This window comes from Rhodofomes roseus (assembly GCF_022264815.1).
Source record: "Rhodofomes roseus strain CIRM-BRFM 1785 chromosome Unknown C8Q71scaffold_30, whole genome shotgun sequence".
Classification (NCBI taxonomy): Eukaryota; Fungi; Basidiomycota; class Agaricomycetes; order Polyporales; family Fomitopsidaceae; genus Rhodofomes; species Rhodofomes roseus.
Window position 1 is genome coordinate 119,120 of NW_025952986.1, and position 21,220 is coordinate 140,339.

Sequence of the window (21,220 nt, forward strand, 5' to 3'; positions counted from 1 at the left end):
GGGGTATGCGTGCTAGGAGAGCACCAGAAGGGCCGCCACGATCATACTCGAGGTTTGGCGTACATTTTTCACAGTTCCAGCCCAGCGTCGACCATCTTTACCAATTACTTAAGGATTGCTGCATGCCTCAAGGGTACCCGTGAGTCGTCAAGTCGACGGCGGAAGTCCGAGCTTTCAGCGCAAGATCCCAATCATGCAACGAAGGAGACGAACGCACAGTCACACACTACAGTGCCAACGAGAGATTATACACATATACTCATAGCCTCATCAAGGAGCACAAGAACCTCATGCGAGACTGTGCCGCATATACCAGTTCCACCCCTCGCACCCACTGTCCTCGATGCCACGCAACAATATCTTCTGCGTTGACCACGGCCACAACATGGTCTGTCCATCTTCCCAGTGTTCCACGTCGAGGACGTCGCCGCGGTATTGTACGAGCTGCAGACTCTTTCCCGCATGGTGGACGATGTCATGCGCCGTCAGGCCAGGGGCTGCCCATGCTTCCACTCGCAGGAAGCTGAGGTTCGAGAAATGCTGCCACTGCGAGACGAGAATAAGTTCAGTTAGCTGTGTTCACGACAGCACTACTAGCGATAGTGAGGGACACCCACGAAGCGTAAGAATGCCTGAGGGCCATGCGAATCTGCGTACGTGTGCGAAAGCATCAGCACGGAGAGTTGTGCAGGGAGGCACCGCTGAAGTTCCGCGAGGAATTCGACGCAGAGTACATCTTCCGTTACGAGAGCCAATATCTCGAGGTTGGGCAGTGTGGCGAGCATATCGAGGTGTGCCGCGCAATCATCGTGCCGGATGCGCAAGTTGCAGAAGAGACGGCGAAGCCTGGCTCGGCCCCGGAGGGCTGCACAGAACTGCGCACACGCGGCGGCCGGAATAGGTGTGTATGTGGTACCATGTTGGATCGCGAGCATGGCGAGGTTGGGTAGATGCGAGATGGCGGCGACGACCTCGTGGATCACTTCGTCCACTTCATGTGTAATCCAGAAGAGGCAGAGAGATTGGAGTTGTGGGGCTTGGCGGACGGCCTCGCCAAGACCATCGTATGTATCTGTGAACGCTACCTCGAGCTCAAGGAGGTTCGGCAGATGGGCGAGCGGGATGTCGGCAGGTCGGGAATAGAACATCCGGAGAAAACAAAGGGATTCAAGTGATGTGTTACACGACAGAGATGTCAGTGTCGTGCGTATAGTCGTCCCGAACTCTGGGGGTGTCACAGAGATGCTGCGAAGGCGACTGAGGATACTATGTGACAGTTTCCGATTCTGGTATGTTTGTAACCTATCGTATGGATATCAGCGTGGGCCGGCCTAGAAATTCTGCTAAACGGCACACTGACGGGAGAGACAATACACGCAGTGACGGACAACCCCTTTCAAGAGCATGTAGTATGTTGTCCGAGGGTACAAGTCTTGCCCCGAACCAAGTAAACGATTGGAGTCGATGCAGGGAACAAAGCGCATCAACGAGAATTTCTATCCATCATGCCGTGAACTTCGCATCCGCATTAAACAGCGTCTGTATTCATGATGCTCACCCATCTGATGCTGCCTCCATCCATAGAAGTGGACCACTAAGCGTCTGACAAAAGAGGCAAATGTCGGGTCATGCGTTATGCGATCGATGAGGCTGGATGTCCTAGCGACTTGCTCTTGGGCAGATTGAAATTCGGATGCGGCGGGCTCTCCATGCCGCGCCCGTGATCCAATGGTGATGCTAAGTTCAGCGAGAGCTTCATTGACCGCCATATCGTTGAACTTGTGCGAGATGAGGCGGCACAGACAGATGTCGATCTTCGAAAGGTATGATATGACTTGGTGCCATACTTCTGGGGGCAGCGCATTGCAACGAGCTTGCGGCATGGAAATGCTACAATATATAAGCATAACATAGTCCCTATATGAGGTACCCAAGTAGTTTCGAAGGCCACTCACCGTCACGGAGCCAGTCAAGAGTCAGAGTGAATGATAATCCTCACTGCGCGCGCACGTCCGGTCGCACGCTTAAACGCGCCCACGTGCACCGTGCCGCCGTTGAACAGCGTTGAACGCCGTTGAACATTTGAGCATTGGAATCTAAGATGAATGTGTTCACTCCGGCTCTACAGTAAAGCGTGAACATGGTTGAAGATACACCATAATGCACGAACCGGATGCCCTCTTAGTTCTGTTATAACTCGGACCGTCTATTCAATGATAATCGGAGAATTCATTAATGTTACTCTACAAGGGCTCTCGGCGTCGATAAATACCTAAGCACACATAGTACACTGACGATGTATAACTCGATAACAACAGGTTCGAACAGCAGCGCATTCAAGACGGGCAGGAGACGGTCGATGGTATACAATGTTCGAGGCTTATGATGTCGTCGCTCGCGCAGCCTCAACGCGCGCGATGACCTTTTGACGGTGCTGACGGTTGCGCAGATGGACATCGTAGTTTTGGAGCGTCTCTCCCGGTCCAGGGGTATACAACTAGTAGGAGAAGACATGCTCAGGTCCCGTCGTCCTCGAACGAGTAGCACGGCGTACCTTTCCGGGGCAGTCTAGGCACTTGAGACGCCATTCCGGTGCTGTAGCATTTGGGGCCATTGGCTTGCGAGCCGTCACCTCGAACCTGTCGTCCGGATACCTCCCCTGTATCTCCTGCATAGCACGCGAAAGCCACTCCGGCATCGTCGTCCTCTGTCCATCCCAGTCAGAACTTGACCCATCAGGGCTCAAGCGCACTCACACTTACCACGTTTGTGCTCGTGCTCGGCGGTGCAGATGGCGGCGGCTGGGGTGGTGAGCCCGTAGGTGGTGCAGCAGCGGTCGTCTCCGCGTCGCCGTTACTCTCTGATACACAAGGCTCCGGAGGCGCCGACGCTGCCCCAGTTGATCTGGTCACGCGCTGGGCAAGCGGCGACTCCGACGCGCTCGATGCGGTTGACATCGGGGACATCGCCCTTGCTGCAGAGTGAGACGATTGAGGCTCCGCAGGGACCTCGCTCTGTGGCATCTTAGGGGTCTCGGGTTCTGCGTCGCCGTCCTCGGGCGCGGCCTTCGAGGACTGGTCGTCGACCTGAGAAGGTGGGGGACGGCGTCGCTTGGCTGCAATACGGGCCTGCTCTGCTTCCCTGAGGAGGTTGCGATGGTACTCTTCGTCCGCGTTGTACTCGACCGGGCGGGGTCGACGATGTCTATGCCAGAATTTCCCTGCGAACGAATTAGTACCCTCCTATTGAAAGACCCGGCGATTACATACCACATGTGCCGCACTGAGACTTATCTCCAAGTGGACCTTTTCTCCTTCCCACAGCGATGCTCTCAGGGCAGCCACAGTTCGAGCAATGCCACACGCCGTTGATCATATTCGCATGTTGCCCGTCAGCGTACTCTTTCTCCTTGGCCTCCCGCTCGAGTTCCTTCGTCCGCTTCGCCGACAAGACCACTCTAGCACCCTTGCTGTCTGCTCCTGCACTACTGCTCGGCAACGGTTGGTCGCCCTCAATGGGAGGCGGGAATGTTGACGGGTCCGCGGCAGTCGAAGTGATTGCCCCACGGAGGTTGACCCGAGGGCGAAGGACGCTGGACGGGAAAGAGGGCGCTTTGAAGAGACCCTTCGGTTTCTTCTCCTTGGGTGCGCTGTGAGCGATAGGGGCGAGCGGGGTAGGCTGGGCGGACGGCAGTACAACTGTGCCATTCTCCGAGGCGATCATGTTCGCGATATTATGCGAAGCTGCGGCTGCGGCTGCACGTCTCGACGTAGGCGCTGCTGCCGCTGTGACTGCTGCCAGCGTCGCTGCGTCGACTTCCGGGAAGCCGATCGCAGGGGTACGGAACGTCTTCGGAGGTTCGCGGTCTGGCAGAGCAACTCCTCGCCTTCCCCTCGTAGTCTTCCTTCTGCGACGATTGAGTTCCTTCTCGCGTTCCTTCTCGTTGCGTTCGATTTCGCTGTCGCTGAGATAGTTGAGGATGGGAGTGAACGCAGAGACTTGGTCAATTGCACGCGCGCCAGTGGTGAGGGATGGCAGTAGAGACATGCGAAGGTCGTCGTCCTGAACCGCAGAACCATCTGACGGATGACCAACCAGGAACAAGGACTTCTGATAAATCTGCACTTGCTCGCGTATCGCATGCGCGATGGCGGTTCTGTTGCATTTGAGTGAGCTTGAGCATTGATGTGTGCGACAAAGATGCTTACTTGAATTCACCGCCCAAGCCAAGGTCGCGGCAGTAGATGTCCGCGAATTGCTCGGGTGTGGGATCACCATTCTCTAGATTCCACTCGAATTGATCTTCCAGCTTCACAGAGCCGACGACGACATCCAGCTATACAGATAGGCGATCAGTGGGCATCCAAAGTCAACAATGACCCTTCCTACCTTGATCAGTATCCGTAATTCCTCCTGCATAGAGTCTTCGTCTTCGTCGAAGTCATCCACGGACATCGGGACCTCTGTACTTGACACGGTCGCCAGAGTGGGCGTATCTACGACCTCTTCCTTGACGAGCTTCCGACGTTTGCGACTGCGTATGTCTGCAAGTCCAATAGCCCGTTTGTGGAACGTTGGCGACCGGACGGTCTTCCTCCACGATTCCCACCATTCGGCTTCTTCATCGTCGAAAGCCCCGCTCTGGATGTCTTCCGTGTCGGATGAAACGAATACTCCGTCCTCGCCAAAGGTAGCAGAGTGAGCCTTGTAGTCACTGAGCTGGTCTTGAATGACCTTCGTAATGACTGAGTGATAGCTAGGTGGTAGATTATAATCTTCTACGACGGACTGGGCGAAGATCTCAGGAGTAATCACGGGATCTGGGAAACATCAGCATGCGTGCAGAGGCCTGTCGAACGAATCCTTACCATTCAAGTTCCACACAAATGTATCCCGCATCTTGTGGTGGTCAACATCGAACTCAAGGCGAATGGGCACGAGTTGCTCCGGGCGATTCGCGTCTTCCGGCTTCAGCCTCCTCGGTCTAGGAAGGTCGCATCAGTATATCTTGAGGTCGACAACGTCCGAAATGAAGCACTCACGGCTTGAAACCTTCCCTCTTACCGGCTCGCTTCTTGTCCTTGATTTCCTTCTCCTTGCTTTGTTTCAGGCCTGTAAGGCTCCACTTCTCCGGCCTCTTCGTGCCCGGACCTCTATGAGACGGCATAGGCACCCGCCCTTCCTCCATGACCGAGTCTTTCTCCCACCATGCCTTGGGCTTGCCGACAGTCTCCCGCATCTCCACTGTCATTTTCTCCTTCATCGCCTTGTACCGTCCGTCGTACTCCTTGTCGACCTCCATCCATTTCTTGACGTTCGCGATCTCCTCTGGCGTCAGCGGCGGTATCTTGGTCGCCGATTCGACAAGGGGTACAATCGCGACTCGCGAGATCTTCGGGTTGAGCTGCACGTTGAGCGGAGGTAGCTGCGGAATGATCGTCGGTGGCGGAGGCGCTGCCACAGAGACACCGTTCGTCGCAGGTGTAGATGCCGGCGCCCCGTTCGATACAGATCGAGAGTGCGTGCTGTCGGCTGTCGATGCGCCAGCGCCCTCCTGAACACTGGGCTTGCGTTCCAGACCGGGCGCGTCAAACATCCCTCCTGCTCCGGCATTCGCAGCGGGGGTCCCGGTGTGAGCGAAAGGAGAGGTCACCGGCGCAGGCGGCTGCGAGCCCTGCCGCACTGGGGTCTGTGGCGTAGCCATGTCCATGCTAACGCCAAGACCCACACCCGCGTTCATCGTCTGGATAGGTGAAGCCCTGCCCATCGCGCCGGCCATAGGACCGCCGCTCATCTGGCGACCGTTCACACCGATGCTCATGCCCATCTCTCCAGCTTGGCTAGCGGTCCTCGGCAAGACAGGCGGGCCCATCATGCCTCCGCCCGCGCCGCCCATGAGGCCCATGCCCATGTTCATCAACGCGTTGGAGGACGAAGTACTCTGCCCCACATTCCCGGCGATGCCCATGCCAGTGAGACCGGTCTGAGGACCGGCAGAGGTCGGTGTTCCATTTGCGCTCGCACCAGCGTTAGGCATGCTCGCCGTAGACATCGAGAGACGAGGCGTTTGAGGAGGAACGGGAGCCGACAAGTTCTCTTGCTGGTGTTGCATCTGAGCTTGCTGGACGTACTGTTGAGAGTGCGGTTGACCGAGTTGTTGTTGCTGCTGTGCTTGAGGTCCTTGTCCATGCTGCTGACCGGGCTGTCCTCCAGGTACAGGCGTCCCTCCGACCTTCCTCTTCGCCCCGCGCACCGGGCTACCTGGCGCAGTCGGTGCAGGCGCAATCGGCGGGTAACCACTCGGGCTCTTCGCCGCCTGCTGCCCTCCACTCGGCCCTAGCATCGCCGCGTTCTGTCCTCCTTGCTGGTGAGGCTGCGCGAATCCAGACGCCGTGGTAGGTCGACTCGGCACTTTCATCCCTTCCTGGCCTTGAGCCTGATTCGCCTGCGCCTGCATATACGCGGCGTGCATCCCGGCGCTCGTCCCCGGCCTTGTCATCGGGCCCCCGCCTGGAGTAGTAGACATCGGACGTGGCTGAATAGGAATCGGCCCACCAGGTCCTGGCGTCGGTGCGGCAGAACCAGGCGCCGGGGTCCCAGGAGGCAGTGGTCCGGAGTGTACGCGCGGGCTTGGTGTCGTACCGGGCCCGCCTGCTGTATGCGGTCGCGGACTCGGTGCGCCGGGGTTGCCATACTGCGGCTGGCCTTGCTGGCGCTGGGACGCGGCGGTCGGCGGGCGGGGAGGGATCGCGGTCGGGGGCGGCATCATCTGGCTCTGGTTCGCCTGCGGGTGGCCCATGGGCAGGCCGGGCGGCTGGACGCTGGACGCGCGGTGCGAACTCGTCGATGCGGCGGACGACGGGCGCTGGTGCGGGTCGTACTGGCCTTGCGAGAGCTGCTGGAAGCGTTCGTGGGCGGGATTCATGCCCTGCGCGCCGCCCTGCATGCCTTGCATACCGCTTTGCATGCCCTGCATTCCGCCCTGCATGTTCTGCATGCCTTGCATCCCGCCTTGCATACCCTGCATCCCTTGCATGCCCTGCATTCCGCCCATACCTTGCATACCTTGCATACCATGACCGGAGAGGCCGTCTGGCGGACCCTGGCCGCCCTGTCCCTGTGCATGTCGCTCGCGCATCGCGGCCATCCGCTGCATATGCATCGCCTTCATCTGCATGAGATGCTTCTCGCGTTCAGCGGGGGGCAGGTGCGCCAGCGCCGCGAGTTGCGCAGGCTGCAGGCCGAAGTTCTGCATCGCTATGGCCGCGTTCATGTTTCCGGGCCCGGGCGTCGACGGCGCGTTCATCCCCATCCCCGCGCTCATGTTCCCCATCCCGCCCTGCAGGCTGTTCATCCCCTGCATGTTCCCCATCCCCTGCATCCCCCCCATCCCGTGTCCGCCCCCCATCCCGAACTGCGACCCCGGCGACACGTCCAGCGCGGGCGACGTCGGCTGCGACCCGCCCGAGTGGAAGTGCTGCTGCGGGCTCGCCATCGTCGGCGAAGACGCGGATGGCGACGGCGCCCCTGCGGTACATTGAGTTCGCAGCGAGCGATCAGGTAGACGGAAAACTCACCTCCCATGAGCGCGGCTGGGTTGATCCCGCCCATCCCGCCCATGTTGTTCATCCCCATCCCGCCCCCCATCCCCATGTTCCCCATCCCCCCTCCGCCGTTCATCATCATCGCCGGGTTCATCGTCCCTGCAGCGCGTCAGCTCCCCGCATCCGGTACAAAACGAGCAACGCACCGTTCATACCCATGTTCCCCATCCCGCCCATACCTCCGCCGCCGCCCATGTTGTTCATCCCTCCTCCTCCACCCATCAGCGCCGCAGGGTTAATCCCGCCGCCGCCCATCAGCTGCTGCGGATTCACGCCGCCCTGCCCGCCCATGCTCTGCTGCTGGTTCCTCTGCTGCTGCTGCGCTTGCTGCTGTTGTTGCTGCTGTTGTTGCTGTTGTTGCTGTTGCTGCTGCTGCATCATCCGCATCATCATCGCGGGATTCATCCCGCCCATGCCCATGTTTCCCATCCCACCGCCGCCTCCTCCCATGTTCATGTTCATCCCTCCTCCGCCGCCGCCGCCCATGCCCTGCTGTTGCATGGCGGCCAACATCTGCGGGTTCATCTGCCGCGCGTACATCTGCATCTGCGCCGGCGTCATCCCGCCGCCCATCCCGCCCTGGCCCTGGTTCATGCCGGCGAGCAGCGCGGGGTTGATTCCTCCCTGCGGCTGCGGCGAGCCTTGACCGGACGGGTGATTCGGAGACGTGTTCATTGTCGTGTTAGGTGTCGTGTAGTGGTCGAATGAGAGTGTGTAAGACGGGCGCGTGGCCGCGCTGTCGTCGTGACTGCAGGCATGGATGCGTTAGGGATGTGTTCGAAGCTCGATGAAAAGATACTCACGAGGGGCGCGCTGACTACTTTGCGCACCGCCGTAGCGCAATATTGAGTGTATATCACAAGCCTGGAAGGAAGGACGTCAGCACCGTGTGCAAAACGTGACAAAGGACAGAAGAATACAAGGACATGAAAGATGCGTCGCATAGGCCACTGGCTACGTGCGTGAAGGAAGGAATCTGAGTATGAAGGAGCGACCGCTGCCTGCCGACTCCTGCAGTACCTGCAGCCAAGCTGCGCGACACGCGGCGCGCCCATCAGGGGCGTGGTGGGGCGGGAAGACACACCCGACGCAAAACAACGCAAGGGACGGGGGGACACGGTCTGGAGGGACGCGTCGAGGGAGGGGAGCGCGTCTGGACGCACGGGACCGCGGCACGGGAGGGGCAGCGGGGACGACAGGGGACGGGCGGGGGCAGGACAGGCGGACTTACGTTGTCGGGTGGAGACAGCCGGCTCCGGAGGGCACGACGGCCACAGAGCGAGCGGGCGAGCAGCCACAGGGAGCCGCGGAAGGACGGAGATGCGGGAAGTCGCAGGCGGGGGCGGTCGCACCCAGCGTCGCAGGCCGCAGCGACAACAATAGCAGCGCCCGTTCGAGCGCAAATCGAGCCGTGTGGGGGATCGCGGGGGGCCGGGGGCTGGGGAGGACGGGGAGATTCCTCGTGCTTGGCGAAGAGAGCAGCAGGCCGTGCGGATAACCTTGTGCCAGCAATCGCGCGATGGCAGCGCAGACGATTCCAATCGGCCGCCCCCGCAGCCTCCCTCTCCAGGCGCCCGCGGTCACGCACGAGTCACACGCCGCCACACTGCCATATCCGGCAGGTGCGTGCGCGCAGACGCAACACGGCGGCGGACGACGGGTGGAGGGGACGGCGGGCGGGCGGACATGGGCGGCGGAGGGCAGGGCTGAGAAGGGCCGGGCTGTGGCTGGGGAGAGTGACGAGCTGCGTCCCACCGCCAGTCCAGATCCCCGATCTCCGATCCTCCCTCTGTCCCTCTCTCTCTCGTCGCCTCACGTCACTCTTCTCGCACAGCTGCTTCTGCGCTCTCGAGGTGCTGCCGCGCGTCATCTGCGCACGGGACGCGGTCAAACTACGCTTCCCCTTGCCCGAGTCTGAACGCGCCTCCCGGACTGAATAGAGACGCCGCAACGCAGCCACAAATATCTGCGTCGTCGGCGTCACCTCACGTACGCGCGAACGTCCGTGGCTATCTTTATGCGCGCACGGACCACGTACGCCCGCTCTCGTCACGCATTCCAGCGAGGCGCCCCGCCCTCCTGGGCTAATCAGGCAACCGGCGGCGCATCACTTGCCATCAACTGCCGCCCAGGCGCGCGCCCCTTCTAACTAGCGCCGCATCTATGCCAGCTGTCCGCACAACCTGCATCCGTTCGTAAACAACGGCAGTTCACTCGCACTGTATGCGGCGGGAAGGCGGAACGATGCGAGCATTGCATGCAAAGGCGCGTTCAACAGGTAGGTAGTGCGCCTCGAATCCGACATGCTCACTTCGTTGTTCATAGGTATGAGCCACTGAAATCATCGCTCAGTATGCCTCTATTTCATGAAAGCCTTCCCGTCAATTCCACCCGGCCTCGCCCGGTCCCCTTCACTTGCGCTCCAGCCATATATTCACACCTACAGCCAACGCCCAACGCGCAAACGTCGAGTACAGGCGCACCAGCATGCGCAGCTCCGAATCTACTGAACACGCCACACATACCCTTCTCTTCTCCGCGGTACGGGTCGTCCAAGGATCCAGGGAAGTACCCGCGCGCAATTTTCTCTCTGCTGCAGTCGAAGGTCGAGACTCCACACCGGCATAGGCTCCATCTAATGCGCAGTTGCACAACTTGCTCCTCGAATAATCGACCCTTGAGCAGTGGTCAGGCTCTTCACTCGACTCGATCATGCATGGACAGGCCCTTAAGCATCATCTCCGGGCATTCGGTTTCCCAGCTTCCAAGGTCGCCACAAGTTGAGCGAGTACGCCTTCGTCCCGACGCTGACAGGATTGCTCCAGGCCGCGGATTGTCGGGGGACTCGGCTTGTGGCATAGAAAGTACAAATATTCTACACTTTCCGCGCAAGTCTCCCAACTTACCTGCTGCGTAACGTCTAGCTGTCAGGTTCGTCGCGCGGACTCCGCGCCCAAGATCGAGTACGTCGAGACGTGTCTTGACCGCCTTGGGCTCCGACAGACATCCAACTGGAGGCGGAAACCGTGGGAGGCAGCCTAGACAAGGCGTCGGCCACCGTGTTATCCTCGCCTTTGATGCACACAATGGTAATCTCACATAAGAATTCCTGCCAACAGAGCTGACGCCTCGATAGGTCGTTCTAGGTATTGAAGTTTCTCTATGCACGCTGGCCCGTGTAGACAAGGACGGGCATGCTAAGTACGTCCGCCTGCCACCTTTTGAGTACGCGGATTATTTCTAACAGCTCCTTTTCGCGTATTGGATAGTTCATTTCGGTGTCCCTTTCAATTGCATGGAGTCGAACGCTACTGGGCGCGCCTTCTCCCAAGTCGGTCCGAAACTCAAGGCCGCGCCCGTGGGCCAGTCGCTTGCGTCGCAAGTGACGAAAATATCGTTATCCGTGATCTCTCATGGTCAGGCACTCGCGCGACACCAGCAAGGTCTTGATCGCTTGGAAGGCGTGCTGGTGTACCTCCGTCCACACCGGGAGACCCATTTCGCCTCCTTCGTGGTCAGCGGCGTTAGCATTCGGCTGTTTTCCGCGGGGTGCGGCACGTAGGAGGACCAGGCCGAGGAAATCATGTACGTCGGTTGCGGTTTTTCGGCACCGGCCATTCCAAAACCTTGTCGACCTTCGTGGACTGCGCTTCAATTCCTCGCTGCGAGATCTTATGACCCAGGCAATCAAATCTAAGCAAGATGCCGTGTCATTTCTTTACAGTACAGCTTCGTGTCCCGCCAGGCATCCAGGGTGCATGACATTGTCCACTATGCGGGAAAGAGTCTGCAGCTCGTACAATACCGCGGCGACTTCCTCGACGTGGAATACTGGAAGACGGGCAGGCCATGTTGCAGCCGTGGTCGACTCAGAAGATATCGTTGCGTGGCATCGAGGACAGTGGGTGTGAGGGGTGGAACTGGTACATGCGGCACAGTATTACATGAGGTTCTTGTGCTCCTTTATGGGGCTATTAGTGTATGTGATCTCTCGTTCGCACTGTAGTGTATGCGTTCATCTCCTTTGCTGCATGATTGGACCTTTGTGCTGAACGCTCGGCCGTCAACCTGCCGACTAACGAATACCCTTGAGACGTGCAGGAAGTTGCGGCGCCGTCTGAGTCGGTCTGACCGCAACGGCTCCGTTTCATGACGCTGCATCAGGCTGCAACTTGTAGCTACTGGTCAGCGATGTCGCCGTCAAGAAGTCGAGACGCGCGTGCGCTATCGGCCGCGCCGGTGGCTAAATGGACCCCCGCTCTCCTCCTCCTCCTCGACAGTCACGGAGTCGATAACGCATCGTCTCGCACTTTACTAAGTTAGCTGCCTCTGCACATTGTGACTACGTAGTACTATGTCGCGCGCCCGCCGTGACTGCCCGCCAATGCCTCCCGAGGTTTGGCACCACATTGAATCATACCTCTTGGCGATGAAAGACTTGTGTACGTGCCGCCTCGTCTCGCGTGCTTTAAATGGCTTCGCAACGGACAAGGCATTCCGCGAGATCTCAATCCGCGTCATTGCCGACGATTTAGCAAGTCTCAATACTACCAATCAACGACACTTCGCCAGGACGTCGGGCATCCTCGATCACATTCTTTCCAACGCGTTCTTTGCTTCTCTGATCAAACATCTGGATGTCTATACCGTGGGCGACTGGGGTTCGCACATGAGTGAGATCAAGTCATCCTGTTCTCGAAGAATACGCGTACAAGCTCACATCGTGATGGTCAGACCAGGTCGCTCGAGCAATCCATGTTCTTCCGTCAATGGAGTCGTTGACGTGGGGTGGGGCGAGATCTACGCGGCTAGACAGGATTATCGATGGCCTTGATACGTGCCTCCCACCGCGGCATATGCAGTCTGTTCCGTGAGTGTTCCGTCTATCTCACTCTACAACCCAGAACCCGCGGAGACGCAGAGGATATGCACGAGTTTCAGACTCGGATACTGCCTTGTACAAACGTCAGCCGTGTTTACGGTGTCTTCCGAAGTCCCTGCACCGATCACACTGACATGACCTTCCCGCAGCACGGTACTCCCAAGCCTCCACTATCTTCGAATGTTGTATTTCTGCCCTACTGAAGTACCCTTGGCTCGCCTTCCAAACCTACTCCACTTGGAGATCTCCCTCATACATTCTTCCAGCCTCGCTAATCTCACTGCGGCGGTTCGTCGTGTTCCTCAACTCCAGTCTCTCTCCCTCCTCCGTATCGAACACAACATAGAAGATGTGATCTCTGAGCTCATTTCCGCCATCTCACACCTGCCCAACCTCACCGCGCTCGTGATGTCCAACTTCACGCACTCTGAACGCCTCACGGCTTCCGCCTGTGCCCAATTGTGCGCGGCTCTCCGTGGTCGCGCCCGGCTCCGTCGTCTTTTCTGTGAATTCCGCGTCCAAGAGGACGAACGGGCGGCATACCTTGATATGCTGTCGACGCTGGAAAACCTTGAGATAGTCAATCTCCATACAAATGGCGAGCTCACCGCTCGTGAGCTTACGGCCCTCCAGCGCTACCTTCCCAAGCGACTTGCCGTACTCTGGCTTACATACTCCGCGACAGAGCCGCTCAGCCCAGAGACATTGGTGACCTTCGTGAGTGTCTCTGACCAGGTTTCCATGTACGCCATTGACATCACCGTTCGTCTCGCAGTGGCGGCACTTCTCAAATGTCACCTTCCTGTCTCTCACCATCTACTCGGGCCCTCAGGCTGCCCTGGCGGTAGACGAGGTCATCCGTGACGCGAGCAGGAGCCTACGGTTCCTGGGACATTGCGGGGAATTCTATGACGTGCGGTTCCCGGAGGGTCGGCCGGTTGCAAGTGTAGCATGGGATCATGGTGGCATCAAAGAGACCGGGTGTGAGCGGTGGGACTGGACAATGCGGTACCTCTATCATTAAGGTACTCTTTCATCGCGCGCTTGTCAGTCTCGAAGCTTCGGCTACGACGCGAGCAAGGATATGTGGCCCTCGAATAGCTTGCCTTCCTTTTGTGAAGGCAACGAGGGGCACGGCGCGATCGCTGTTGCTGTCATCGCTACTGTATTGCTATCCTCTACTAATCCATACAATACCTCCAACTCAATGCCTCCAGGATTCTCGCATACCGCGAGGTGCGTTGCCTCGCGGAAACTTGGAGGTGAGGTGATGTTTCGGTGTTATCAGCGCAGTAGTAGGCTACTTATCAACCAGAGTTTACCCTAGTCTCTAGATGTACTCCGTATGGAGCATGCCACACAGGAGCCCGACGCCTTCGAGGGGCTTATGGATGAGATCGGTACGTCTTTGTGTTATCTCATGCTTCGATGGAGATGTAATGACGCAGGCAGAACAGTGGGTTTTCGCCTCAAGACGCGAGTGAAACTCTCGATACGTACGGATTCACTGAATGACCGTGTCGTTTTCATGCTCAGCCGCGTCTTGATAGCGCAGAAGCATCGTCATTTGAGACACAGCATCGTAGCCTTCGCGAGGTACGCATGTGAGTCTCGGGTTCAGCCCACGAACTAATGCTCGTGGAATACCCCCCGCAAGCCTGTGACCAACAACCGGCTGTCTGTTGCATGACCCGCACTGTGTGAAGGCCCATGTCCTCGCGCAACAGTGATGGTGCTAGTATCACCTCATATCGTCTCTGCTGTGATTGTTTGTTGACGACCTGCGGGTGACTATGGGACAGCTCGTTGCCGCGGACGCTGTCAAATCCACAGGTGGATCAATGCCACCAAGGAACTTAAATTAGACAGGCTTCCCTTGAATGACCGTATCAGCCACCACGGGACCTCTCGGCAATGGCGTTTGAACGTGCAGAAGGTGGAATCCGAGTAAATATGGGCAAACACGTGGCGGTCACGATGGGAGCTTCCATTCGTAAGTGGTTCATTGCGCTTCGGCCCATCGTTGACGTCCCCGGGACATCGATCCTCTCATTGGGCATCTCAATGGCTAGTGTGATTGCTCAACTTGTCCCGCAGACCATTCTCGCTTACAGGCAATATGCGGTGGTATTGACACACCTGAGGCTCAGCTTAAGTGCCATTTGTTGCGAAAACCACTGTGACCGAGGACAATGCCATTCGAATAGCAATGGTGTGTTTCTAACTAAAGGGCTTCCATTCGATGCCAAATTTGGCCAAGAATGACAGCCTCAATGCATGTGGTGCGATACCCGTTATCGCTTATCGCCGCGGTGAATCGGGGTGATAACGGGTATATATACTCGTCAAAGACGCTGATAGCAGCCTCTCCCTTTTCTCCCCAACCAACGACGACACTATATCGATGGCAGCGCAACCCGTCAACCACATCCTTCCGGATCAAGGGCCAACAACCTCTATGAATACTCTTCGAACCATACTGCAGTATGTCTTGCTCTGTAGATCGCCTTGTATATATGCTGACCGCTGTCATAGGCAAGATCTGGTTGATGGTGGCCCAGGTCTAGGTGCTGTAGGACAGAGTTCAGAGTGTGAGTGATCCATAACCGAGCATTCGTTGTGCTGATTGTTCTCTAAGTTTGGACCCAAGTCTTGGATGACTTGATGGCAAAACCTACCGAGATCTTGGGACTGCTTCATGACAATCCTGAGAGGCTGTCTAAGTTAACTCAACTTGGCCTAGAGTGGGCTCAGTTTCCTGGGAACATCTTCTTGATTGAGAGATGGATAGCTTGCCTCAGGTTATACATTGACCTCATTTATGATAAGAGGGCTAAGGCTACTCTTGATGCAACTGGGCTAGCCACTCCTGTGTACAATGCCAACCAGGCACTGGACCAACACTCCCAAGGATACACAGGGAGAGCCAGGATGCTCTATAGCCTTGGGGCAGCATATATGGCCAAATTCCAAGCCTATGCATATGAACATGAGCTTGGGCAGGCAATAGTGGTCTATGAGGAAGCAGTTCAGTTGACTCCAGATAAGGCTGAAAGAGCCCAGTACTTGTTTGCTTTGGCATCTGCTCTGGAGTCTAGGTCTGAGATGACTGGGAACATCTCTGATATTGAGACAACAATTACCTTGTTGAGTGAAGCTCTTGAGTTGATACCAAAGGATCAACCTGAGAGATATCAATATGTTCATAAGCTTGGGCATGTCTACCACAGCTGTTTTGACCACACCCATGACCTATCCCACATTGAGAAATGCATCTTGACTTTCCAAGAAGCTGTTGAACTCTGTGGTGTCCACAACATTGATGCTTCAGTAGATGTCAGTCATTTGGGAGATGCATATAGGCACCGATTCCTGCTTTTAGGAGAAATTGCAGACCTCAAGTATGCTGTGGAATTGCTTGAGAAGGCCAAACAGCTCTGTTCTCAACATGATCATGACAGACCCACAGTACTCATGCGCTTGGGAACTGCATATGCAGCACTCTTTGAACAAGAGAGAAATGTCAGAGATCTCCATAAGACCATAGAGACATTCAAAGAAGTCATTGCTCTGATGCCTGCAGAGCATCTGGACAGGTCCCCATTGTTGAATAATCTGGGTGCAGCCTATCTGGCATTGTTCATAGAGACTGAAGACACACAGTACATGGATTTGGCCATTGAGACATACAAGGTGTCTCTCTCTCTACTGCCTGAGGGCCATTCTAATAGACGTGGTCAACTGTCAAACTTGGGAAATGTGTATTCAACCAGATTCATGCACCAACATGAACTGTCAGATAATGATGCTGCAATTGCTCACATCAAACTGGCAGTTGACCTGACCCCTGAGGGGCATTCATTCCTACCTGTGGCATTGGCCAATCTTGGCAATGCTTACCTCAGAAGATATGTCTTTGCTAATGATCAGGCTGCAGAGACACAGTCCCTCCAGCAGGCAGTTAGTTATTTCAGGCAAGCTGCTTGCTGTGGCTGTGGTACTTCATCAGTCAGACTGTTAGCCTCATTCAGATGGGCTGATCAAGCAAAGAGATCAAAGACCTTGGAGCATGAGTGCATTGATGGTTATAATCATTTCTTCACACTGCTACCTGAGGTTGTCTGGTTGGGAAAAACTGTGGCTCAGCAACACAAGGATATAGCTATATGGAATGAGGTTGCACCTCAAGCTGCTGCTGCTGCAATCAGACTTGGCAAGTACTCAAAAGCCATTGAGTGGCTAGAGCAAGGGAGATCTGTAACCTGGAACCAGCTCCTTCAGCTACGTTCACCCTATGATGACTTAGCCAATGCTTATCCTTTGCTTTCTGATGAGCTCAAATCTGTCTCACAACAGCTTGAGATGCTAGGTCATGACAGAGAACATGAACATGCTGCACATCATCATGATGCCTTAGAGGAAATTTCCCAGCTTCACAGAAAGCTAGCAGCCAGAAGAGATGCTGTGGTGAAAGAGATCAGAACACTTCCTAGCTTTGAGAATTTCCTGCAGCTCAAACCTTTTAGGGAGCTCCTAGAGGCAGCTAAGGAATCACCAATTGTACTGCTGGTTGCACACCAGGATGGCTGTCATGCAGATGCACTCATTTTGATTCCAAACCATGATTCTGTCATTCACATGCATCTAGAAGATTTATCAATCAAAGAGCTACAAGGGATGCAGAAGTCAATGCTGGGTTATATGGGTGGGCATAGCCAGAGGAGTGGACTGAGTGATGCTGAGAGAGCTGCAAAGATGATACCCACTGGAGGAGTTCCCATGTATTCCCTCCATGATGTGCTCAGCAAACTGTGGACCAAGCTTGTCAGCCCAATTCTCAAGAAACTCAGTTCAACCTTCCCAGTAAGTATATATGATTTTCTTCAGTGACATGAACTTACACTGACATGTTGCCAAAGCTTGTTACCACAGGGAAAGCCAAAACTCATCTGTGGTGGTGTGTTACAGGTGTCCTGAGTTTCTTGCCATTGCATGCTGCAGGAGACTACAGCATCACTGAGCCTGGTCATAAGATATCTGACTATGTGGTGTCCTCATACACTCCTACCCTCACTGCATTGATCAAGGCCAGACAGAAGGTTGTTGAGGCTGCTCCAACAATACTGGCCATCTGTGAGACTCATGCAAAGGGGTATCCTACCTTGCCAGGAGTCATTGAGGAGCAGAAGGCTATAGAGGACCTGGCTGTCAAAGCTCAGGTCTATTCTTGCTACTTGCAGGACAGTGAGGGCACTAAGACAAATGTTCTAGACAAACTGCCTACTGCATCTTGGTTGCACATGGCTTGTCATGGGGTACAAGACTCTGAAAACCCCTTGAATAGTGCCTTCATCCTTCATGATGGTACTCTCCAGCTATCTCAGATCATACAGCAGAACCTAGGCCAAGCAGATTTTGCATTCTTGTCTGCATGCCAAACTGCTGCAGGTGATCTGAAGCTGTCTGATCAAGCAGTACATCTAGCTGCAGGCATGCTATTTGCTGGGTTCAGGACTGTCATAGCTACCATGTGGTCCATCAAGGATGAGGATGGACCTGAGGTTGCCAGAGATGTCTATGCTCATCTGTTGGATTCCAAGGATAGTACACAGGCTGGATATGCTCTGCACAAGGCTGTACAGAACCTTAGGAAGAAGTATACAGGTACTAAGGATGAGGACTTACTAGCTTGGGTTCCTTTCATACATATTGGCTGCTGAGAGTACTGCTTTGACTGCGTTCATGTACTATACTAGCTTGATTTGTGGTGCTGTTTCTGTATTGTGTCCTGTACAATAGTCTGAGAAATGATAGGCATTGGTGTATATTCTGGGGATTATGAGTTCTCACACATGCATAACACCATAGTGGGTACATCATCATGTTCACTGCATCTATGATCCTCAGCAACAGGAGGCACCATGTAGTGCAATAATACTCCAAGACAGTACACAGTAGATCAAGAGAACAGTGATTATGTTGTGGTGCTTGTGTGGTGGTACTTGGGCCAGGATACCTTGTATCCTAGCCCATATACCGCCACACCTGCGTCTTCAAGTTGACGAAATGGCTCTTCTCTCAATCTACTGATGCATTTCTTAGGAACACGAGTCGGAGTTGAATCAGCTGCCCCTGTGTTAGCCCTCGGATGGCTTTCACGAGCCGTCCGACCGAAGGTCCAAAGTTCCTAGCCCTGACAGACAACGCCCGAGTTCCGATTGTCAACATGCTAACAATCGATCAAGAGCATCACCCGAGATCAACCGCTGCAGCATCGGACACCCCTAGGATGAGGTTTCCGAGACGTTCAGCCCTTGCAACCGGGACCGTCACAGGACATCTTGCGTGCGAGAAGCAAAAGCTTCGTTGCACTGACTGTTGGCTCTTGGATAAGCCATGGGTAGACAATGAGTGAGACTCACTAGAATTTCCCGGCCAAACAGCCCCTCCGTCTGTGATGTAACGATTCTATCCTCCCGTAGGCCATACCATTTTGCCACCCCGCTGAAGCACAGCCTGCGTCAGAGTCGTGGGGACGCACGAGCGCTCTCAAACGTCGCGCTCGTATAGTTCCGGTGCCCCGCTCGGAGTCGGCTTGATGTTCCAGCTCGTTGGCCTTCATTAGTGCAGACCAAACGGCAGGGCTACATTGAGACACCGTTCGGTGAGCATGAGTGAACGATGCTGAAAGACCAATGACCCGCGTACCGGTGGAAACGCAACATCACACCATGGTGACCGTTCACGAACCATTCTTCCATGCGGACGCACTTCCGCCGGGTACCCGGCAATGTATTTAGCAACGGCGCGTCTTATGTCTCCGCAGATGTTGACGGAGATGAGTACCGCGGTGCATAATACTATTGAGGGATGTTCAGCGGATGAGCTGCAAGAAAGAGTGATTAGACGGAACGAACTCACCTGATGTGCGACAGAAGTCGTGCAAGCATAGTACACAATGAGTAGGGGCAATGCCCCGCATGTTCGGCAACTTCCGTGTCCGCGCTGAAGAGCCTTAGCCGCCGAAAGAGGTGGGCAAGACTTGCGGAACATCTGGACGATACAACACTCGTTCAAATATTCTGATTCATTGATGGATATTCATCTAAAATCGAGTACTCAAGAATGTTCCGGATACATTGGGCGTGAAGCTTCCTTAGTGCTGTGTTACAAGAAGCCCATGAGAACAAATGATTAAAAATATTCTGTCCGGAACATTCTCTTGAACCCGATTTAAGATGATTTTACATGTACATTGACGAATATTTGAGCCACGGCATCGAAGGGAAAGTGTTCCTCAGCGACGAGCCTCGCGCGGGCACGGACTGCATTATGTAAGCAAGGCGCGCGCGTCGAGAGCGCGTCGCGACGCGTCTGTATCTGCGCTTCGTCTTTCATTACCCTTCAGCAGACGCGTTCTCGTGTGCTGTGCCTCTCGACTGCTCTTACTCTGATACCTCCATATGCTACTGAATGCCTCGTAATCATGGGTTTGGCTCGAAACCTCGCAGTAAGGCTCAGAAGGCCATCTTTCAGCAGATCCAGCCCCTCGGCACTCAGCTAGCAGCTGCTGGCTACCATTCTCGTGAGCACCATCGTACATCACTGCGCACTCATTCACATAGTAAAGGCTGCAATGGGGCATCTCTTGTAGCGGCGCAGCCACCATATTTCGCGGACCGGGAGTCACCAGTGCCGTCTTCGTCTGGCGCCGTGGTGCCGACAAAACTTGGTCTCGAAGCAGCATTCGAAGAATTGCGCAGGAAGATTTGGAACCTCGGGAGACAGATTGAGAGGGCTAGAAAAGGAAGGGATAAGCTCCAGGTGCGTTCCTTCGCTCTCGAGAACAATCGCAGTCTCATGGATGTGTTTTGTGTAGGCAAAAGTCGTCCAATTGAAGGCAGCGCTAGTCGATAGAGGACCGAGCTCCACCGTAATCTCGGACACGACTCACCATAGAAACTGGGTAGGGTTACCCGGGCTGAAGAGCTGAAGCGCAAAGCCAGGGAGGAGGAGGCCGATCGTGAACGGAAGAAAGCCAAGCATGATGAGTACCATACCAAGGTCGATTCCATCGACGTTCAACTTATGCCGGGATACTGGGAAAGTGCTGATAATGCCAAGAGTATTACTCTTGATAGGATACGGCTTCAGCTTGCTTGGCTTCGCGCAAGGAAAGTCCACGTTCCGGCTGGTCTTTCTTCTGCGAAGAAGGCTGATGCACTCAAGGGACTGATCGACATCCTTAGCGGTCTGCCTCCGGAAACCGCACGGGAACTCAGTGCGACAGCCTCAGGAATACCTGAACATACTGTACCATCATGAACATACCTCACAGACCTCATATGAATATACGGCGGCGTGCTAATCTTCTCTGTAGATAGTCTATACCCTCACCATTGCATATAATCCTCACTTACATCGTATTCTGTGCTTGATCCAATCATCATACAACAGTATCATTGTGTACATACAGTATATACATGCTCACGTAGCTCTACAAATATTTTGGTGGCTTCTGCTTCTCTGTAGCTGGTGCGGAGGGTAAATTGGGCACATAACACGACTGCGTGACCGCGTATTCTTGCGATTTGAATCACGTGCCGTGGACGTTTTCCTTGGGCGCGTTGCCCGTAGTCATACACAATCCGATACAGAGTTGACTTGCAACGGCACGACGAAACAGAACAGAAGCTTCGCGGAAGCAGACGCGGCCTCTTGTACTGCCATTGAA

At 55.4% G+C, this 21,220-nt stretch overlaps 6 protein-coding genes across 6 annotated transcripts; 4 read left to right on the top strand and 2 right to left on the bottom strand.

Annotated features, from left to right (window-relative positions):
• Positions 1-126: 126 nt before the first annotated feature.
• Positions 127-1,993, bottom strand: C8Q71DRAFT_784977 (uncharacterized protein). Its single transcript, XM_047925057.1, has 5 exons — positions 1,956-1,993; positions 1,559-1,890; positions 1,361-1,496; positions 618-1,302; positions 127-546 (listed from the first exon to the last, which is right to left on the bottom strand). Exons 2-5 carry the CDS (start codon positions 1,881-1,883, stop codon positions 289-291), a joined length of 1,404 nt encoding a protein of 467 aa, XP_047773871.1. The 5' UTR covers positions 1,884-1,890; positions 1,956-1,993; the 3' UTR covers positions 127-288.
• A 216-nt stretch (positions 1,994-2,209) lies between these two features.
• On the bottom strand, positions 2,210-6,727 carry C8Q71DRAFT_784979 (uncharacterized protein). Its single transcript, XM_047925058.1, has 8 exons — positions 5,043-6,727; positions 4,869-4,984; positions 4,390-4,820; positions 4,209-4,336; positions 3,270-4,156; positions 2,763-3,220; positions 2,555-2,707; positions 2,210-2,497 (listed from the first exon to the last, which is right to left on the bottom strand). The coding sequence occupies exons 1-8, from the start codon at positions 6,524-6,526 to the stop codon at positions 2,381-2,383; spliced, it is 3,774 nt and encodes a 1,257-aa protein (XP_047773872.1). The 5' UTR covers positions 6,527-6,727; the 3' UTR covers positions 2,210-2,380.
• A 3,050-nt stretch (positions 6,728-9,777) lies between these two features.
• C8Q71DRAFT_359059 (uncharacterized protein) lies at positions 9,778-10,921 on the top strand. The gene is made up of 4 exons (XM_047918055.1): positions 9,778-10,468; positions 10,529-10,693; positions 10,741-10,805; positions 10,874-10,921. The coding sequence occupies exons 1-3, from the start codon at positions 9,862-9,864 to the stop codon at positions 10,755-10,757; spliced, it is 789 nt and encodes a 262-aa protein (XP_047773873.1). The 5' UTR covers positions 9,778-9,861; the 3' UTR covers positions 10,758-10,805; positions 10,874-10,921.
• A 945-nt stretch (positions 10,922-11,866) lies between these two features.
• On the top strand, positions 11,867-13,631 carry C8Q71DRAFT_359117 (uncharacterized protein). The gene is made up of 4 exons (XM_047918057.1): positions 11,867-12,277; positions 12,339-12,474; positions 12,636-13,203; positions 13,262-13,631. The coding sequence occupies exons 1-4, from the start codon at positions 11,959-11,961 to the stop codon at positions 13,508-13,510; spliced, it is 1,272 nt and encodes a 423-aa protein (XP_047773874.1). The 5' UTR covers positions 11,867-11,958; the 3' UTR covers positions 13,511-13,631.
• Positions 13,632-15,417: 1,786 nt separating this feature from the next.
• C8Q71DRAFT_716636 (CHAT domain-containing protein) lies at positions 15,418-18,206 on the top strand (the record flags this gene model as incomplete). Its single annotated transcript, XM_047921117.1, has 2 exons — positions 15,418-17,353; positions 17,419-18,206. 2 exons carry the CDS (start codon positions 15,418-15,420, stop codon positions 18,204-18,206), a joined length of 2,724 nt encoding a protein of 907 aa, XP_047773875.1.
• A 1,664-nt stretch (positions 18,207-19,870) lies between these two features.
• On the top strand, positions 19,871-20,811 carry C8Q71DRAFT_911166 (uncharacterized protein; the record flags this gene model as incomplete). The annotated part of the gene is made up of 4 exons (XM_047929121.1): positions 19,871-20,071; positions 20,117-20,310; positions 20,366-20,395; positions 20,446-20,811. Exons 1-4 carry the CDS (start codon positions 19,960-19,962, stop codon positions 20,809-20,811), a joined length of 702 nt encoding a protein of 233 aa, XP_047773876.1. The 5' UTR covers positions 19,871-19,959.
• Positions 20,812-21,220: the final 409 nt, after the last annotated feature.

Bases quoted from the DNA above. Each gene is read 5' to 3' on its own strand.
- C8Q71DRAFT_784977 (XM_047925057.1), bottom strand. From the start codon at position 1,883: ATGCCGCAAGCTCGTTGCAATGCGCTGCCCCCAGAAGTATGGCACCAA. The intron at 1,303-1,360 runs GTCAGTGTGCCG...TCCATACGATAG, and splicing joins CTGCGTGTATTGTCTCTCCC to GTTACAAACATACCAGAATC. The intron at 547-617 runs GTGGGTGTCCCT...CTCGTCTCGCAG, and splicing joins CTCAGGCATTCTTACGCTTC to TGGCAGCATTTCTCGAACCT.
- C8Q71DRAFT_784979 (XM_047925058.1), bottom strand. From the start codon at position 6,526: ATGTCTACTACTCCAGGCGGGGGCCCGATGACAAGGCCGGGGACGAGC. The intron at 4,157-4,208 runs GTAAGCATCTTT...CAAATGCAACAG, and splicing joins GGCTTGGGCGGTGAATTCAA to AACCGCCATCGCGCATGCGA. The intron at 3,221-3,269 runs GTATGTAATCGC...ATTCGTTCGCAG, and splicing joins GTCTCAGTGCGGCACATGTG to GGAAATTCTGGCATAGACAT.
- C8Q71DRAFT_359059 (XM_047918055.1), top strand. From the start codon at position 9,862: ATGCAAAGGCGCGTTCAACAGGTAGGTAGTGCGCCTCGAATCCGACAT. The intron at 10,469-10,528 runs GTACAAATATTC...CGTAACGTCTAG, and splicing joins CTCGGCTTGTGGCATAGAAA to CTGTCAGGTTCGTCGCGCGG.
- C8Q71DRAFT_359117 (XM_047918057.1), top strand. From the start codon at position 11,959: ATGTCGCGCGCCCGCCGTGACTGCCCGCCAATGCCTCCCGAGGTTTGG. The intron at 12,278-12,338 runs GTGAGATCAAGT...CGTGATGGTCAG, and splicing joins CGACTGGGGTTCGCACATGA to ACCAGGTCGCTCGAGCAATC. The intron at 13,204-13,261 runs GTGAGTGTCTCT...TTCGTCTCGCAG, and splicing joins CAGAGACATTGGTGACCTTC to TGGCGGCACTTCTCAAATGT.